Below are 16,737 nucleotides of genomic sequence, written 5' to 3' on the forward strand. Positions count from 1 at the left end.
CCTTTCATGCCCCAGCAAGCACAAGCAAGGGAGCAGATTAATAAATATTTCTTGATCATAGTTTTACAGCGCTTCTTTGGATGAAAACAAAATCTACCACTGGGGAAGACAGGGGAAGGGGAAGCTCCTGTGAGAAGAAAAAGGAAGGGACATGATCTACATTTTTTTTCTCCAAGTCAGAATTTTTGGATCGCTAGTCTCAAACACTGCAGGATTACAAAATAAATTATTTAGAGACTGAGATCATTCATTCTGTTGTACATCCCTAATAGCTGCTACAAGAAAACAGAAAACAAACACTCAGATCTCAGAGTCAACTCCTGACAAAAAATGAAAAGAAGAACTGTATTAAGCAGTAGGAATAGCACATAACAGACATAAGCAAAATATGCTTTGATTTTTCAGAGAAGCTTTCTGAATTGCCTTTTTAAGCACTGTGCATACAAACGAGCTATACAGCCATTGTGCCATACAAGTATGAGTAATATTTTACAGACAAGCGAATATTGTGAGATGCCTAACAACTCACAGTTCAATGTATTTACATAAATATTTGACAAAAGAGTAAGACAGAAATATTTCAGTATTTCTAGAGGATCGAGGTACTGAAAGCAAAATATCGAAACATCTTCTTTCTGGTATAAAAAATAATCGACTGATATTTAGAGTCCTGGAAATCACTCTGTGCTTTTGTAAGGGCTGAAAGACGCATTCATAAGAAATAAAAACAAAATTACATTTTCAAAGGATTGAAGTCCTGAGCACCATTTTGATATGTGCCAGAGCCCTTATGAGACCTCATAGGGAGTAACAGGTGTCCTTTGCCCAGTGTTAAGCAGATTGCTAGACTTCTAAAGAGTCTACAGAAACAGAGAGTGTAGTCCAAAGACAAATAAGGAACACAGATGGAGTATCTAAAAAGAAAAGGCTTATACCATTGGAAGGTAGGAGATTTAAGGGATTTAAACATTTCTAAGGGTTACAGATTAATGGGAAGAACCAAGCAGCAGTTTCCATTTTATATAGGGTAGCTATGTAATCTGCAGTCATAATTTAAAACTTAAAGTCAAGCTTAAGGGAATCTTTTGGGTGGACTATTAAAACCACCAGTTTACAAGAAAATGGAACAAACTGCCAATGAAGGAATAAGGACAACTAGCTTTGAAGAACTTAAGACTGCATTATGCTTCCATTTAGGTCTCAAACTACTCAGAATCACCTCCCAGTGAAATCATTCAAGGCAATTTTTAAGCACCAAAAGGCAGATATTCACTATGGGAAGTGAAAACCAGAGGTTAAATAGCCCTCAGCATTCTTGAAAATTTAATTACATGGATATAAAATACAAAATTGAACTTCAACAATATATGTTCTTGCCCCCTAAAAATAAAAATAAGGAACAGCAACATTTTATTCTGTGTCTTAACATAAAATAGAACCATTAAGCAGTGAAATTCTTGATGTACACAGTTCATAGACAAGGATAATCCTTCAAGATTTCCAGTCCTCAGAGGTCTGAATGCATAAAACCCAGGAAACTGGAGACTGCTGAGAGTCAGTAACTTTAAGACTCGTGTACGTCCTAGGGCCACAACACTGCTGCAAGAGCAATGCAGTGAATTATTGCTGTCAATAATAATCAGAAATGTGGGCTACGTCTGTGACCACAGATGAGCACATATCCTAGACTGTTTTGAGGTTACAGTAAAGATGATTTCAGTTTTGTATTACCTACTGAGATTCCCCAGCATAAAGTCATTTTATCTGGATGAGTACTGAGTACTAAACCTTCACCTGGATATATTCTTTCAAAGATAGTGACTTCCCCATCTTGGAAAGTACAGAAAGTTACAAATTCCAAAATACATTCAAAAAAAAAAAAAAAACTGTCAAAAATACTATTTGACATTTTATCCCAACCTTAATCTATGTTAGGTTTTCTCTCCTCCTAGACACCTATTCCAGACAGGTTCTATGATTAATTTATTATCATTTCTTGTCCTGTTGGCATCCTCAATGTTACTGATTAATTTCTGTTATAGTCTCATTATTTCAGTTCTATAAATACTGCATGTCATTTTATTGCTTTCTATGGTTACTTTGCAACCTTCTTTTTCTCCTCCACCTGGGGCTCTCACTTTCAATTTAACAGGAGGCAGTGGGCAAAGATTAAGCCGAAACCCAGTAATTACATCTCCCTACCCCGAAAAATGAAATCATTTATTTTTCTTATGGATGAAAGCAGCTGTGAGCTGCTCTGAAATCCCACAAGCGACCTCAAAAAAAACCCACAGTATCTACTGCTTGTCAGATTAATAATAAAAAATGTTGGCTTCCATAATTTGAAAAATGTATTTGGTTGGATTATACTGTATTGCAGCATTTGCATTTGGGAAGAACAGAGAGTTCAATCATAACCCATACTCCAGCACGCTGGGCATATCTGGTTCCACCTGCAGGAATATTAAACCACCACTCAATTCATCACTGACAAAACAGGTTATATCCACAATAGTTTGCATTCAGTACATGGTTGCCTGCAGAAGACTCTCCCAGTCCTTTATGTCCTTGAGTTATATTTATCAGTTTCAGGCCTTACATTTTCTGACCTTTCTCTTTCAGCCTTTGCCATAAGTTCCTGGGATCCTCTGAAAGTTTGGGAAAGCTTCTGAGTGTTTCTCCTATAAGTGTAAGCGCATCCTGAAATAAAAACAAATCACAGAATATTATTTGATTTTGGATTCCTGCCATTTGTCATGTCCTATCATGAGTCCTATATTGGCAACTATACCCAGTCCCTGAAAAGCAACTAAGTAGGCAGTACTCATCAGCACTATGTTGCTGCCTTTTTAAAGCATTGAAGAGCTCATTGAAGAGTGTGGACAGTGATCTGCCCCATAAAGCAGGCATGCAGAAATCTATGCTGGTCACCAAAGACCACGTGTCACTATTGTTTTCTGTGGATGGCTGCCAAAATAGATGACAGAAAGCCCAATAATACTGTGTAGCTCATACACTGCACTGGCTGCTGCCCCGGGGTTTCTTCCCTAGGGAAAGGAGGGAAGGAAGGCTGGCCTTTTAGAGAAGCTGGAAGAAAAACAAGAAAAGAAAAAATGAAGCCTGACTTGAGACTGAAGTTCTTAAACCTCAGGTATGGAGTGCATGTAAGTTAACAGAGCATGGCATGAAAACACCAGTGAAAAATCAGGAGAGTGGCATTATTAGGAGAAAAAGCGTGTTGTGCAGCCGATGAATTCCCATCCTGCTCACAAACACAGAAAGAAAGGTCTCAGGGCTTCAGGGACTTCTTATTTATTGCTCAGAAACAACTTGCTTCCAATCTGACTCCCCTTCAAAACATAGAGCATCCTAAGGAAGATCCATAGAGGAGCCAAAAATTTCCATGAGTTTCAGCTTACATTACCCACAATCAATTTCAAAGGGATTTCCCAACAGAAAAGCATGAATTTCTGTGACAGTATGCCAATCGGCTCTCCAAGGGGAAAGCTCACTGTATCTGTAGAGGATGCTACAGACTAACTATTTCAAGTCTACTGTACCCAGAAATAGAGAACTTTATGTGGCAGTGACCTACAGGAGTAAAGCATTTCTGAAGAACCAACAGCTAGAGAGTACATGTTTGCAAAGCCACTTTTTCTCCTCCTCTACAAGTCCTCAGATATTTTTCATTAGCTCTGATTTTTCTCTCTCCTATTCAGTCAGGAAGTGATACCACATTGCAAAACGTTAAACAGATTTTGGGGGGGGGGGGGGGGGGGGAAGCATGCATCACGAGAAAAAGTGAAAAGTCCACATGCATAAGCCTGTACAAAATTAATAAAACTGATACTGCTGCCATTCAGAGCAGTAGGGCCTGAGGAACCCACAAGGTAAATATACATGTCTCAGAGTGGATATTGTGACAGAAAAAAAACTGGCACTCAAACTGTATAATCTACAACAAACTGTCATCTTGATCTCAATGCAACTGTTTGAAAAATGGTCAGGTTTTCTTCCAGAAGTCACTTTTTCACTTTGATCATGTTCAGATGACCATATTACATCATAGCCACGGTTAAGAAAGAGTCTTAGGAATAGTCTCTGAGAGCATTAATCTGCTTTAGCCTCCACAGTATGTTGCAGTCTCCTATTCTGAGTCTTCTAACCCAAAAGATGAGCAAGGAAGACTAGTATGGGCATAGTTACCTATTATTACATCATTTTGTTGTTTATCCTTTTCTCTTAGTCAGCTCATCAGAAAACAGACTGTGGAGAATTAATCAAGAGGTACCCAGAACAATTCTAGGACACCATGGGAAAGATTTTCACCTTATATAAATCAGATCAGCACAAATGACTTGATCAGCATGCTAGTCCCAAGTATTTTATTAAAGATATGGAGCCAAATTCTGCTTTGACTTATACTGTATTCAGGTCAATATGATGACATTGCCATAAATCATGAGGGAGTCCGGCTTATGGATTCTTTAGTTGCAGTATGTATATAAAATGCACCGCAACATGTATTTTAATAACATTTGCTTACTTTGGAGTAAATCTGTTCTTCCAATTTTTCCTGAAGTAAAGCTCTTTCCACTAGAGTCTTCTTTTGTCTGAGAAAGGTAGTCTTGGTTAGCTCTGCCTTTTTCTTCTTACAGTCAGGGCACAATGAGGATTTGTGCAATACAGCTTCTGTCACCTGAAGGATGAGAATTTGATGCAATGAGTAATGTCTGTCCTAGCAGATGGCCGCACCATTAAGAGCAATCAATAAAAATACAGATAGTGTCTAAAGACAAAGATTTGCTCTGGTAAGCAGTTGTAAATTATTTCATAATCTTTGTCATAGCATCATCATGATGAGTCTGTCTGAATATATTTGCACTAAAATACATTTGCTTTTCCCCATGTGTTATCCCTTCTAGCACTGATAGCTTAGTCTAATCTAAGATTATCTATTCGTTTTTCAGAACCAGAGCATTGATCTGCAATTACTAGTTTTTCTTATAGCAGAGAAACTCTCCTGAGGCTTGAAGCTCATGGTGCACATGACCGACTTCTTCCAGAGTAACTATAATGGCCAGAAAAATGAAGTGACACGATAGCCAATCAACACATCTGTGACCAGCCAAAGCCAACAGTGAAGACACAGTTATACTGGCAAAAATTTGATAAGTCTAACTCATTTGGCCTTGGGTGGGTGTTCACTACAAATTACAGTTTTGCCAATATAAATCTATACATGCTTTGCTAGCGCTAAAATGCCTTTAAAGCACCACCAGCCACAAGTTATCCTGCTTAACAAGTAACTGATCAGCCAGGAAGCCACAGTCTGTGCATGATAATATATCTGCTATGGGGGAAGACTGGTTGACTCGTGAAGGATGGATTAAGTTAACATATTTTACTCTACCCTTCCAGGACGCTAAAAAGAGTACACACACTTGATCATCACAACTTAGTATCAGCAATCTGTAATCACCAATAATTCATATACAACTGTCTGTCTGTAACTAGGCTGTGCCAGTACTCCTATGCTAGAACCGTGCTGACAGTATACATAAGGCCTTAAGTACCAGCCACAGAGGTTACAATTACCTGTATGAATTTTATGAGGAAAATAAACTCTGAGGCAATGAGTTCAAACATCCAGACGCAGTTCTGAGTCGGAACAGAAATAAAATTCTGCAAGCAGTTTTCTTTGTAAGATACACAGTACTACTTATTAATTCCTACGTTAGCTTACCTACCGTGAAACCTTGAGCATATTTAATGGCTTTACACAAATCTCAGTATTGGTGTATTCATGAAATATCAATTATTTTTATCTAATACACAGAGAATCCATGTTGTTACACAGATGTAATAAGTTATTACAAGAGCAGTGGAACCAATCATATTTGACTTCCTAGAGTTATGTCTCAATCCCCCTCTGCCTCCTTTTTCCTTGATCTCTTCTCTTCTGCATAAAAACGTTCTACAAGAGGAGAAGAGGGAGAGCTCAAAGTCATTTTTTCTTAGAAAATATATTTTAAAAAGTGACAAAGAAAGAAAGAAACAGTACAAACTCTACAGAATTTGGGCGGCAGGGGGTTAGATAATGTTAACAGAATAAAAGAAGCAGGTTGCTGAAATTTGAAAATAGTTAGTGAACAAGAAGCCTGAAAGACTCTCTATCCCAGAATTGACTTGAAAAGTATTATTCCCTGCTCACTTGACACAGGCTTAGCACAGAAATATGTTAACAACCACTTTTACTATGCTATATGGCAAAAAAATTAAAGGGGGTGTATGTGATAGAGATAAAAGCAAAATAAATTACTGTAATTATCAGTCAAAGCTCATTTTTTGCTTTATCAGAAATACTTTCCCAAATGCAGGCATTCTGTACCAAATTTCAGACAAAGTACAGACATTTGCCAAGACTCAGATTTATGGGTAAAGGCATCTGTGGGTGATCACTGCTATAGCATATTTACATCCATTTACAAGTATAAAGCAAGAATGTAAGTATCACTGGAGGAAAAAAGAAAAATACCAGTGTTGAGATTATTGACAGATGCAGAGCTGAAGCGAGGAGATATGTCAGTTTGCCTGTCCTATGGGGAAAAAAAATTGGGCTGGTGAAAAATAAAAGCTCTTCAAATTGTGTAAAGATGGCATACATACATCTTAGTAAGTGAGCAGATGTAACCAAGACTCTATTGGACATGCTCTAGAAGTTAGATAAACATTAAAAATTAAAGGAAAGAAAGCTGAGGGGAGAAAGGTTTATGCCTTTTGGAATACTTTCAATCTTATTTTTCAAGATGCCTTTTTTCCTTGAAAAAGAGAGGCAAAGAGAGTGGCAACTGTTTTCAAAATAATCTTAGTGTATAAAGTACTTTTCTATTCACAGTAGCACTCCAATCAAACAGTCCTTAGAAACATCAGCTATTCAAAAAATTTCAAGGCGAAGACTGCAACAACTAGCACCAGTTCTTGCTCTGAAAAGCAAGAAAGCAATGCACAACATGACATTTGATCTCTATCAGTCAAGAAATCCACTGAGTAAAGACTAGCCCTGCATATATTGTATACTAATACACACTTCTGTGTTTTAAAGCCTCCCTCGCATCCTTTTCCTGTTCTGCATTGCTTACCTGACCATGGTGAGAAGGTTATACTCAGAACTGGAATATTCCAGTCACACACACACACCCAAAGAGAAAGAAAGCACTATGCAGATCTGTAAACAGCCTGCTTCCAACCACCTTTATGGGTACTGGCGCATAAGCATCTTAACAATATAAATATAGAGAGGCAGATCACAAAAGGTGCCATTTAGCTCCCATTCGGATAATCTCCATGCGACCGGGCACAGACATATGATCAACATCGGGAGAGTCAGTGGTGTTTTGAACATTGACCACTAGAGACATTTTGCAAGGAGACACCATCCTGTCTCTCAGATGTTTCACCAAGACTCCACAATCACATAATAGGCAAAATACTTCTGTAAATAACAGCTGCAAATATAATCAGAGCAAGGACTCTTTTTCCACTTAATCTAAGGCATTTACTGGAATCCACAATAAGCCCATCTCAGCCTCTCTCAATCACACAAACTATTATTATCTTATCACCAGACAATATTTTTACAATGATTTGATTATTCACTAGGAACAGTTCTGCAGTAGTGTCTAATGAAAAGATGAGAAAGCTAAATCTTGAAATATCCAGCAAAACATCTCATCCAGAAGCCAGTGAGCATTGCATGGATAAAGTCTGCATGATTCGGTCCTTATATTACAGCTTTTTTTCAGTAGTTCTCCCTGAAGTGCTGACAAAATTTACATTTTCTTCTTTACAGTACCTGTTTCATTGTCTCCCTGATATTTTTCAGGCGGATTCTATTCATGAGCTGAAGAGGAACAATGCAGTTCAAGTCGCTTGTCTCTGATTTCTCTGATTTCTTTGGTGTGAATCCATGCTGCAGCTTCCTTGGCTTTCCACCACTTGACCGCTTAGAGATCAGCTGGTGATGCATCTTGCTTATCTTAATGGTGCAAAAAGAGCAGAGAGCATCCACTTCTCCATCTGGTACCTCAGCAATTTCTGATAGGCATACATCAACAAAACAAAAATATCAACTACTACATCAGAGAAAGAAAAGTATTACTGGTCTTCTATCTGTCTGACCTCTTATTATCTAGCTAACACAAAACAAAATCGATGTCAAGCCTGGAGCTGTTGATATTCATAACAGCGACACAAAATTTATATGGGAATCTGGGTAATAACTGTAGGGACTTGCACAATAAATGTCTCTGAGTAGTCTCAAAAGGGGAGAGGGGATAAGAACCCTAAAGATATAGACTACTTGATGATACAGCATAAATATATTAGTAAAGCAAGAAAGTACTTGAATACTCTGACATTAAATAAACTGACTTTCAATGACTGCCTAACACAGCTTTAGCTTCTTCCTACCAGAAACTGCACCATGCTAAAACATAATGAATTAACATTTAAAGAGAGAACTACCCACCTAGGAACTCTAAGTAGCCATTCGTAGACCCCCTGCAAAATTAAGGTAGTGCCTATTGAAGAAATTTCTGGAAAACATCTCAAATATATTATACAATCTGTAGTTAGCTATCGCTCCACTTCCTTTTTTTTTTTTTGAGGAAATGTTATTATATTAGAAACCACTTTCCTCTGAGGCTTCAGTGATCACTTTATAAATTCCTTATACGATCTTGATTAAACAGCGTCTTTCACTCTCATTTTCACTCTTTCATTCCAGTGGCATAAATAAAAACTGAGAGATTACACTTGGGATGCATGGATAAGGAGAGATTTAGAACTTCATTCAATGCTTAGTGGGAGTTTTTTCACTGACTAAAAAAGAACCAATCAATACAGACTAGCTAACACAAGCTGCATTTTTTCCCCTCCTGGTACAATTTCAGTATTTCATGAGCAGCAGCGTATAATGATGCTGTGCGGTCACTACGGTCATAAGAGACACCACTGTTTTCAACTATTTAAACAGAGGAGAATAATTCTCTACCTTTCTTACACAAATTTCACTTTTATGCAACTACTAAACCCAACTGAACACTTCAATATGTGTAATTGAAGGAGAAATGAGAGAGAGAGACAAAACAGTGCAGAAAGCATTACTAGAAACCTCATGAATGTCTTTGCATGTAGTTAAGGCTACTGCAGAGTTCCCTTCTCAGGGCTCTGCTTTGTGAGCCAAAAAAAACCCTAAAAATCCATTTTTTTTAAATCGGGGAAAAAAAATGAAGAGCCAAAAAAAGTCAGACAACTAATAATGACTCCACAGGTTAAGGATGGTGGGTTTGTTTGTTTTAACTCAAAGCATTCAGAGACACCAAACAGTGTTGCCTACTCAGCTGGACACCACGATTATATCACTTAAACAAGCTTCCCCTATTGTCCGTTCCACTTGTTTTCAATGGATTCCCTTAAACTCGGTTTTATTTTCTGGACAAGCACTGCTTGTAGGACAACTGGTGCATTAGTACTCCAGGCTTTTGGGGTACCTTGGCATAACCACAAGACAAATTCCCAAAACTGTAAAATTCCTCCTGTAAAACTTTTCCTAAATATGCAGTGATGAATTCAATCTCAAGTACCCAAGACACTGCTCTGGAATTTTATAGAGAAGCAAAATGTTTCTTCAGAAGTGTAGTCGATCCTTATAAAGAGTAAGTGAATCTGTATTTAAAATTAAGTGAAGTAGAAATCAGTGAGCCTTGCTTTATGGATGACAGGGAAAATGTGTGATTTAAGTGCAACTGCCACAGTTCAGAATCAATCATTGTAAAGCAATTTATTGCTCCTTAGAACTCAGTGCATCAAATTTGCTAAAGCCAAAGTCATGGTGATACTTCCTAGACAGATAAATAAGAATTAAAAATATAAAATATATATATTTTTGGCAGAATCATGAACATGTAAGTAGGAAAAGGTCAGTCAGTCATCAGGTCATTTCCCTTACAAGTGTATTCCATAATCCCTGTAACACAGGGCAAATGACATGCCAGTACTGGGTTTGTTTACACTAATAAAATATATGCATATTCATTTATGCTGCATATTGAATGAATAAAAGGATTAAAAAGTACTATTGTAAAAAAACTAGAGAAAAGCATTTACATGCACTGAGTACTCAGATGGGTAAGTTAAACGCATGGGGTCTGCTGAACATTTTGTGACAGTTGAATAACAGCCTAATTCATTAACTTCAGTTGCTTCTGACTTACAGTAGCACATTTTAATTAATTGATTCGTAATGGTGCATGGACTGTGTGCTACCAGACACCCCCTCATTTGCTCATATGCACCTACAGACATTAGAAGCAATGCGAGCAAAGAGAACAGTGATTCTAACCATGACTGCACAGCCTATTTCAAAAAGGAGTTACTAGTTTAACATGAATTCAAGTTTAACAGTAAATAAACTGAGAAAGAACAAAAAAAGTTCAGGATCTAGGACCACAGTTATACCAAAATAAGGAAAAAAAAAAACATGAGGAAAGTCAGAACACAGATAAATTTACAAAAAGTAGTCTTTTAACTATACAATTATTATTTACACTCACTTCCAGATTTTCCCATCGGTGTACAATATTTGCCTGTCCTTCAGTCAACAGGAAAGAGCGATGCATACAACAGGATCTATGTACGAGCTTTGGTGTTTGGTTTTATTTCCTGCCTGTCTTTCAGACAAGAAATTCTCTCCTTTCCATCTTTGGACTAGACATGCTCGAATGCTAATCTCCATTTGTGGTGGCAGACTTAAATGTCACTGCATGTCTGTCTGTAGAGAATCCCTGCCAATGCCAATTACTGTTCCAGAAGCACACTTTGCTGATGCTTGGTTGCCCCGAAATCCTGCATTCCCACACCCTCTTTCTTAGAGGGGAACAAAGGTAGGAAGAGGTGACAAGAAAAGCAAAACCAGACACCAGAACAGACATCAGATTGGAACCACATATCATACATTAGTAAGATCACGAAACACAGAGTACGTAGGAATTAAAGCAAAACAAACTGGACCAACAAGTTGCTCCGATTACAGAAGCACTTGATGTGCACCGATGGAGATAGCAAATCTCTACGTCTACATTCTAAACCCTCTTACGTGGTTTACAACTCCGTGACCTACACAGGTTTTTCTTTCTGTATATAACTGTATTCTTAAACATGACATTTCAAATGTTTATGAGTGAAAAACAAAAATAAAGAAAACTGACCATTTTCTAGGGTTTTTGTTTTCCTTCTACGTCTAACTTTGATTTAAAAGCAAAAACTTGGCAGGCATTTTGTTATTGTTATGCTCTATTACTATCCTATTTTAAAAAGAGAAATCGTAAAATGTGTAATGGAAAGATAATTGTGAAAGGCAGTAACCACACTTAAGTGATAACTACTTTTCAGAAAGATTAACTCTACGTCTCAAGATCAGATATTCATAATTATCTAAATTGCTTTTGTACAACTGAGTACAACAGTTCAGATTAGGCAGACAAGCCTAACAGGCAAAAGTAATGTTTGAAAGATTTATACAGATAACACAGAGCTGAGATGAGCAGTCTGATAGATCAGGTTTTTACCACTAAATATAAAAATGAATTCAAAGCCAGAAAAGTTCCTCCAGCATGGTGCAGGATACCCTTAATTTCTACCAACGTTGGTGAGAAGTGACAACAGTAAGGACCTTGCAGAATCTATGTCTTTCAGAAGACACTCATTCTTTTCCAGAGAAAGAAACAAATCCTTTCCAGCTCTACAAAGACATTAATGAACCAGATGAACTTTCTTTACAGGCAGGAGTTTCCATGTGGATGTTGCTAGTTGGAATTCCCCTTCTAGCCTCTACTTATGCAGTAGAGATTTATCTGGCTATAGGAGCTCAGCTTGCCAGATATGACTGAATCACAGTGGGTTTGTATGCATTTATGAGATGCTCTGACATTTCCTTGAAGGAGAAAAGATCTAAGAATATTATTTTACTACAGAATAGTAAAACTTTTGAACAGACTAGTAGGAAACAAGTTAGGACAGAAGCCTGGAATCCCAGGGCCTAACTAGATCTGCAGGAATTCTGCACCCTTTGCATGCTACTAAGCAGTAAGTTTTGGGGCTGAAAGTTCAGGAATAGGAAAGAGAGCCAGTGTAGACTGCTGCTGGACTTTGACTTTACTGCTCCCTTCTCCAAACACAGCAGGACACTTTTTCCATTCCTATAAACAAGACAAGTTCCATTACCAAAAATGACCTTCTGAAGCAAATCTTTCAAATGCCCGTTTTCTTGGAACCAGAATATCAACTACAGCCAACATACAGCACTATATGCATCTAGTGACTTACTTAATATTTCTATGATTCCATACTGTAGTACAGCATTTGCCATTTCTCAGTGGTAAGTATCAGTTTTAGCTCCAAGCAGAGTTCAGTATTTAGAACTAAAAAAATAAAAAAATGAGATAGCATTCAGCTCTACTATACATTTGTTGCATAACCTTATAAGAGTTCCAACCATATCAAGAAGATGATATGAAATTTTATTCTTTTATGGTTATTAAATGCTACAAGCTTCTTAGAAGAACCATAGAATGTCTCAGGGTTATCACGTTTTACCTCTTAGGCTTCCAGCTCCTTAAACCTGATTGTGAATGTGCTAAGTCAATAATTAAATGCTTGGGCATGTGGAAACCTGTTCACAAAGTGAATACAAACTAGATGCACTCAGCAGACAGAAATATACTGGACAAACCGGGGGAAAAGATCTGATACAGAGAAATAAAGCCTTATGCTTCCCTCAGTGCACACACATCTATGTGCACATACCAATTCCTTTTGCCTTAACAACAGATATTGTAGGCATTTATTTGCCTGTATACCACTAGCATAACAACAATAATGGTGAAATTGTTAATATTGACTGACCATCTGTATTTCAGCCACAAGATTATCTGACCCAATTCAAATGTTTCTGTGCCTCTAAATACCATAATGTTAACAACTACAGCACTTTCACTTTTGCTAACACTAACTCAGTGGTAATGCTGCACAAAAAGGAATGAGCAAAAAGCTCAGTGTAGACAACTACACACAAACATGAAAGCAAATTTCTGAATAAAGTACAGGTCAGAGCATTTAAAAGTTCCACTTGAACTTTCAGAAACACCTAAACTGAAGAGCTGCTGTTTTCTGTAGTAAATTTTAAAGTTTATTCCATTCCAAGACTAACAGTCTTTCGAATAATTGATATGGAGTCAGGGACTCATAGTAGTCCTTTAGGAGATACATCTGCCTAATAACAGCTAGCTAGTACAAAACTGGGGTGGAGAAGCAGGGAAGAAAGAAAGAGACAATAATCATCACAAAGCTTTCTCATTTTTCTTGAGGCCAACATCTAGGGTTTTCTTCTTTCAAGCTATAAATAAAACTAAGAAAAACAAAAATTATATTCCAGGGCGTTCCCATATGCAAACCAGGAATTTATTCACATTTAATCCTATCAATGATAAGATATAAAAAAATCCCTCGTTATATTACCTGAAGAAGAATTCAAAAGTAACATGCATGCTCAATACATATATATTACTTTTCTTCCACTAAAAAAAAAAAAAAAGAAAAAAAAAGAAAAAACAACACACTCCAAGTAGATAAAAGAGTCTCATGACTACTGAGTACTGAATTATTAAGTCAAAGGGAAGCAGACATTTATAGATGCCATTATACACAAGTTGCTGTACTTATTTTGTGTACAAGAGGTAGTACACAGCTAAGTGCATGATTGATGCTGATGGATTTGGGAATAACCAGTCAATCACATGACAGTACTGTTTACATGAAAGAAGGACAAGCACAAACCTTATTTTCTGTTCTTCATATTGCTAGTAGTTGGAAGCACTGTAACATATTGAAAAGTGCTTAGCTGCTATGATGATAAGTGATAGGACAGGCAGGCAGAAGAAATGGCATCATTTCATAAGTCACCTCAAGATAATGAGACAGAACAGGCTACTCAGACTCAGTAACCAGACCAACTCCAGTTACCCATTAAAGTGCACAAAATGAAAGCAGAATGTTTCTTCATGCAGAACTACAGAAATCTGAAACTGATTAAGAGAAAAAAAATCTTCCCAAATTTAATCTTCAAGGGAAAACCCTGTATAGATGGAAAACTTCCTTAACGCTATACTGTTTATCATTAAGTGAGTCCAAACACATCAGCTCCTCTTAAATTTCTCTGCAAATCAGAAGGTCACAAAATACTGATGTATTTTAGGAAAACTATCTCTGAGACTAGACTCTCTAGCCTAGTCTAGGAAACAGACTCTCTACTGTGGATGAGATGATCTACATAGTTGTCTTTTCACTTCTGACTACATTGCAGTCTTGTAAGTCCAGTAATAATAAGGAAAATACTGAAGATAGAGTCCGGAACTCATAACATTGACTCACCACTGTTGTGAGTAAGCCATACTTAAGAAGAACCTAAAAATGATCTTCTGTCTTGTTTTTGTATGATATATGGAGGACTTGAGGATGCTTGTACTCAAGTGCAGTGTCACAAAGTACCTGGGAAGGAGGATCTACCTCTGACTGATAGATCAGTTTTAAAGGCAACGTACAAAACTTTTGAGAGTTTGTTCACTTTTCACATACATACAGACTGAAGGAGATACTCCTCCTGCTTCAATTATTTTTTGCTCAGTTACTGCTTTCTTGCTTTTGTTTTTAATTAAAAATAGTATTTCTGACCCACTTTTTAGGAAAACTTGAGCAGGACTTGCATCCCACCATCTGCTCTTGCAGTTGCTTTTATAACAAGCGCATGCAAACAGCATCTTCTTCCTTCCCTTCCCCTTTCCTTCACCATCATTGTATTGGTTAAAGCTGTTTCATTGTTCCTGTCAAAGTTGGTATCCTGCTGCCTCCCTCAGTCTGGGAAAGGAACTAAAATATTGCTGACAGGAGTAACAGAATTGGGGTTTTTTTTTGGGGGGGGGGGGGGGGGGGGAGAACGGGACATTTTGCGCAAATTCTAAAGTAATATTTATTTTGCAAGAAACAACCGGACCAAAGACCTAGTACCTGTACAGCTGGTGAGATAAAAGGGAAAATACTAAACATTGCAGTAAAAGTTGGAGTTTTTACAGTTAAGTTTAAAATGTCAATACGTTTTTATTAAAGTAGATTTATCCAGACCTTGTGATAACACATTACTAGGATGATGCCATATCAGGAGCAGCCAAGCAATATGAGCTATGGAAGACAAACCGTTTTCCCAGAAAGCATAAAAGAGAAAAACATTGCACTTTCTTAATTACGTGGCTTGACTCTAATAGCTTGTATATAATATTAAGTCTAATTAAAAATATACATCACCTTTCAAAAGAAACAAGAATTATAACTTCTACTAGAGTTGCTGAACTCACCAGCTTGAGTTTTGATGATAGATTTGTCTTGCTTAATGCCAGTTTCTTTATTTTTTAGAAGATCAATCCACTTCCCCAAGAAATCTCCTTCTATAGCTGCAGATTCTGCTATTTCAGACTGTTCATCTACAATGAAAAAAGGTAGCTTAGAACATGCATTGTGAAGAAAGTAGGACTGAGACAAAACAAAAATAAAACAGGAGGCAAATAATTCTCCATTTGAATGTGACTGGGTTTTTTCCAGTGGGGGAAAAGAAACCCCAAGCCACAGGACTATGCAGAGGATACCAGTGTTTTGGGGGTGAAAGGTACTGAGCAAGCTTCTGTCACACAGAAATATCTTATATTGCTCATTTCTAATCACCCCATCAAAAGACAACATCAGATATGCTGAGAAAAACAGAGACTAATGCTTAGGGCTTGTTAGCACATTCAGTTTTGTTTGCAATGCTAACTTAACACCAGTCTACCTTCCCTCAGCCCCATCAATTATTTTCACCCTGCATGGCCTCTTCTTTTGTGGCAGTACAAGTATTCCTGAGAGCTTAAGTGAACTGCATCCAGGAATTGATCCAAGGGAAAAATAATACAGGAAAAAAAAGAACTCAAAACTTGTATCAGTCCCCTGTTACCCAGATCTTTCCAGCACAACCTCAGCTCTGCAGTAACTGAGGAAATTGCCAAGAAGTAGAAGTGAATAGCTGGGTGAAGTCAAAAGACTTAGAGGTCCAAAGAGACACTGCCACTGACAGCAACATACCTAAGACACGGCCCCCATTCAACATACTAAAGCACACTGAGCAAACAACGGAGTTCTCTATACTGCTTTCAGGGTGTAGATAGGAAATTCAGTGGGATTATACAAGGAAATATAGCGTGTCCCCGTGGGGACACCAGCATGACAGGCTTTCTGTAGTTTTTTTTATTATTTATGTATGCTGCTCTCAGAAAGATATATACTGCAGAAAGCTCTCAATTTTCCAAAACATTTTTCCATATATTATTCCCTAGTTTCTCATTTAACTAGTAGCATTCAGAAGACTCCACAATTTTATGAAATATTAACCTGGTAAACATAGAAAGTGGTAACACTTGTTAATGTATTCTTTTTCACTTCTTAAAAACACTTCTGTGTACAGAAAAAGGATTCCTCTAAGCATGCTCTCCTTGATCCAAAAAATGAGGATTTCAGTGGTTGGGCAAGGAATAATTTCAAAAATTTTTTAAGCCTCCAGAAATGGGTTTATTAAAATCTATCATCTGTAAAAGC

The 16,737-nt window shown here is 37.4% G+C and overlaps 1 protein-coding gene across 2 annotated transcripts in view; it reads right to left on the reverse strand.

Moving 5' to 3' along the window:
- Window positions 1-16,737, reverse strand: part of C11H8orf48 (chromosome 11 C8orf48 homolog) — a 32,661-nt gene that overhangs the window by 12,928 nt on the left and 2,996 nt on the right. Inside the window, exons 4-7 of one of the 2 annotated variants that reach the window (XM_064518078.1) lie at window positions 15,468-15,593; window positions 7,856-8,097; window positions 4,547-4,699; window positions 2,610-2,700 (exon numbers count right to left, since the gene is read on the reverse strand). In XM_064518078.1, coding sequence (XP_064374148.1) covers window positions 2,610-2,700; window positions 4,547-4,699; window positions 7,856-8,097; window positions 15,468-15,593 — 612 coding nt within the window. Of the gene's footprint in view, window positions 1-2,599; window positions 2,701-4,546; window positions 4,700-7,855; window positions 8,098-15,467; window positions 15,594-16,737 lie in introns of both variants that reach the window. The other variant, XM_064518079.1, reaches the window with a different exon arrangement.

Source organism: Dromaius novaehollandiae, chromosome 11 (genome assembly GCF_036370855.1).
Source record: "Dromaius novaehollandiae isolate bDroNov1 chromosome 11, bDroNov1.hap1, whole genome shotgun sequence".
Taxonomy (NCBI): domain Eukaryota; kingdom Metazoa; phylum Chordata; class Aves; order Casuariiformes; family Dromaiidae; genus Dromaius; species Dromaius novaehollandiae.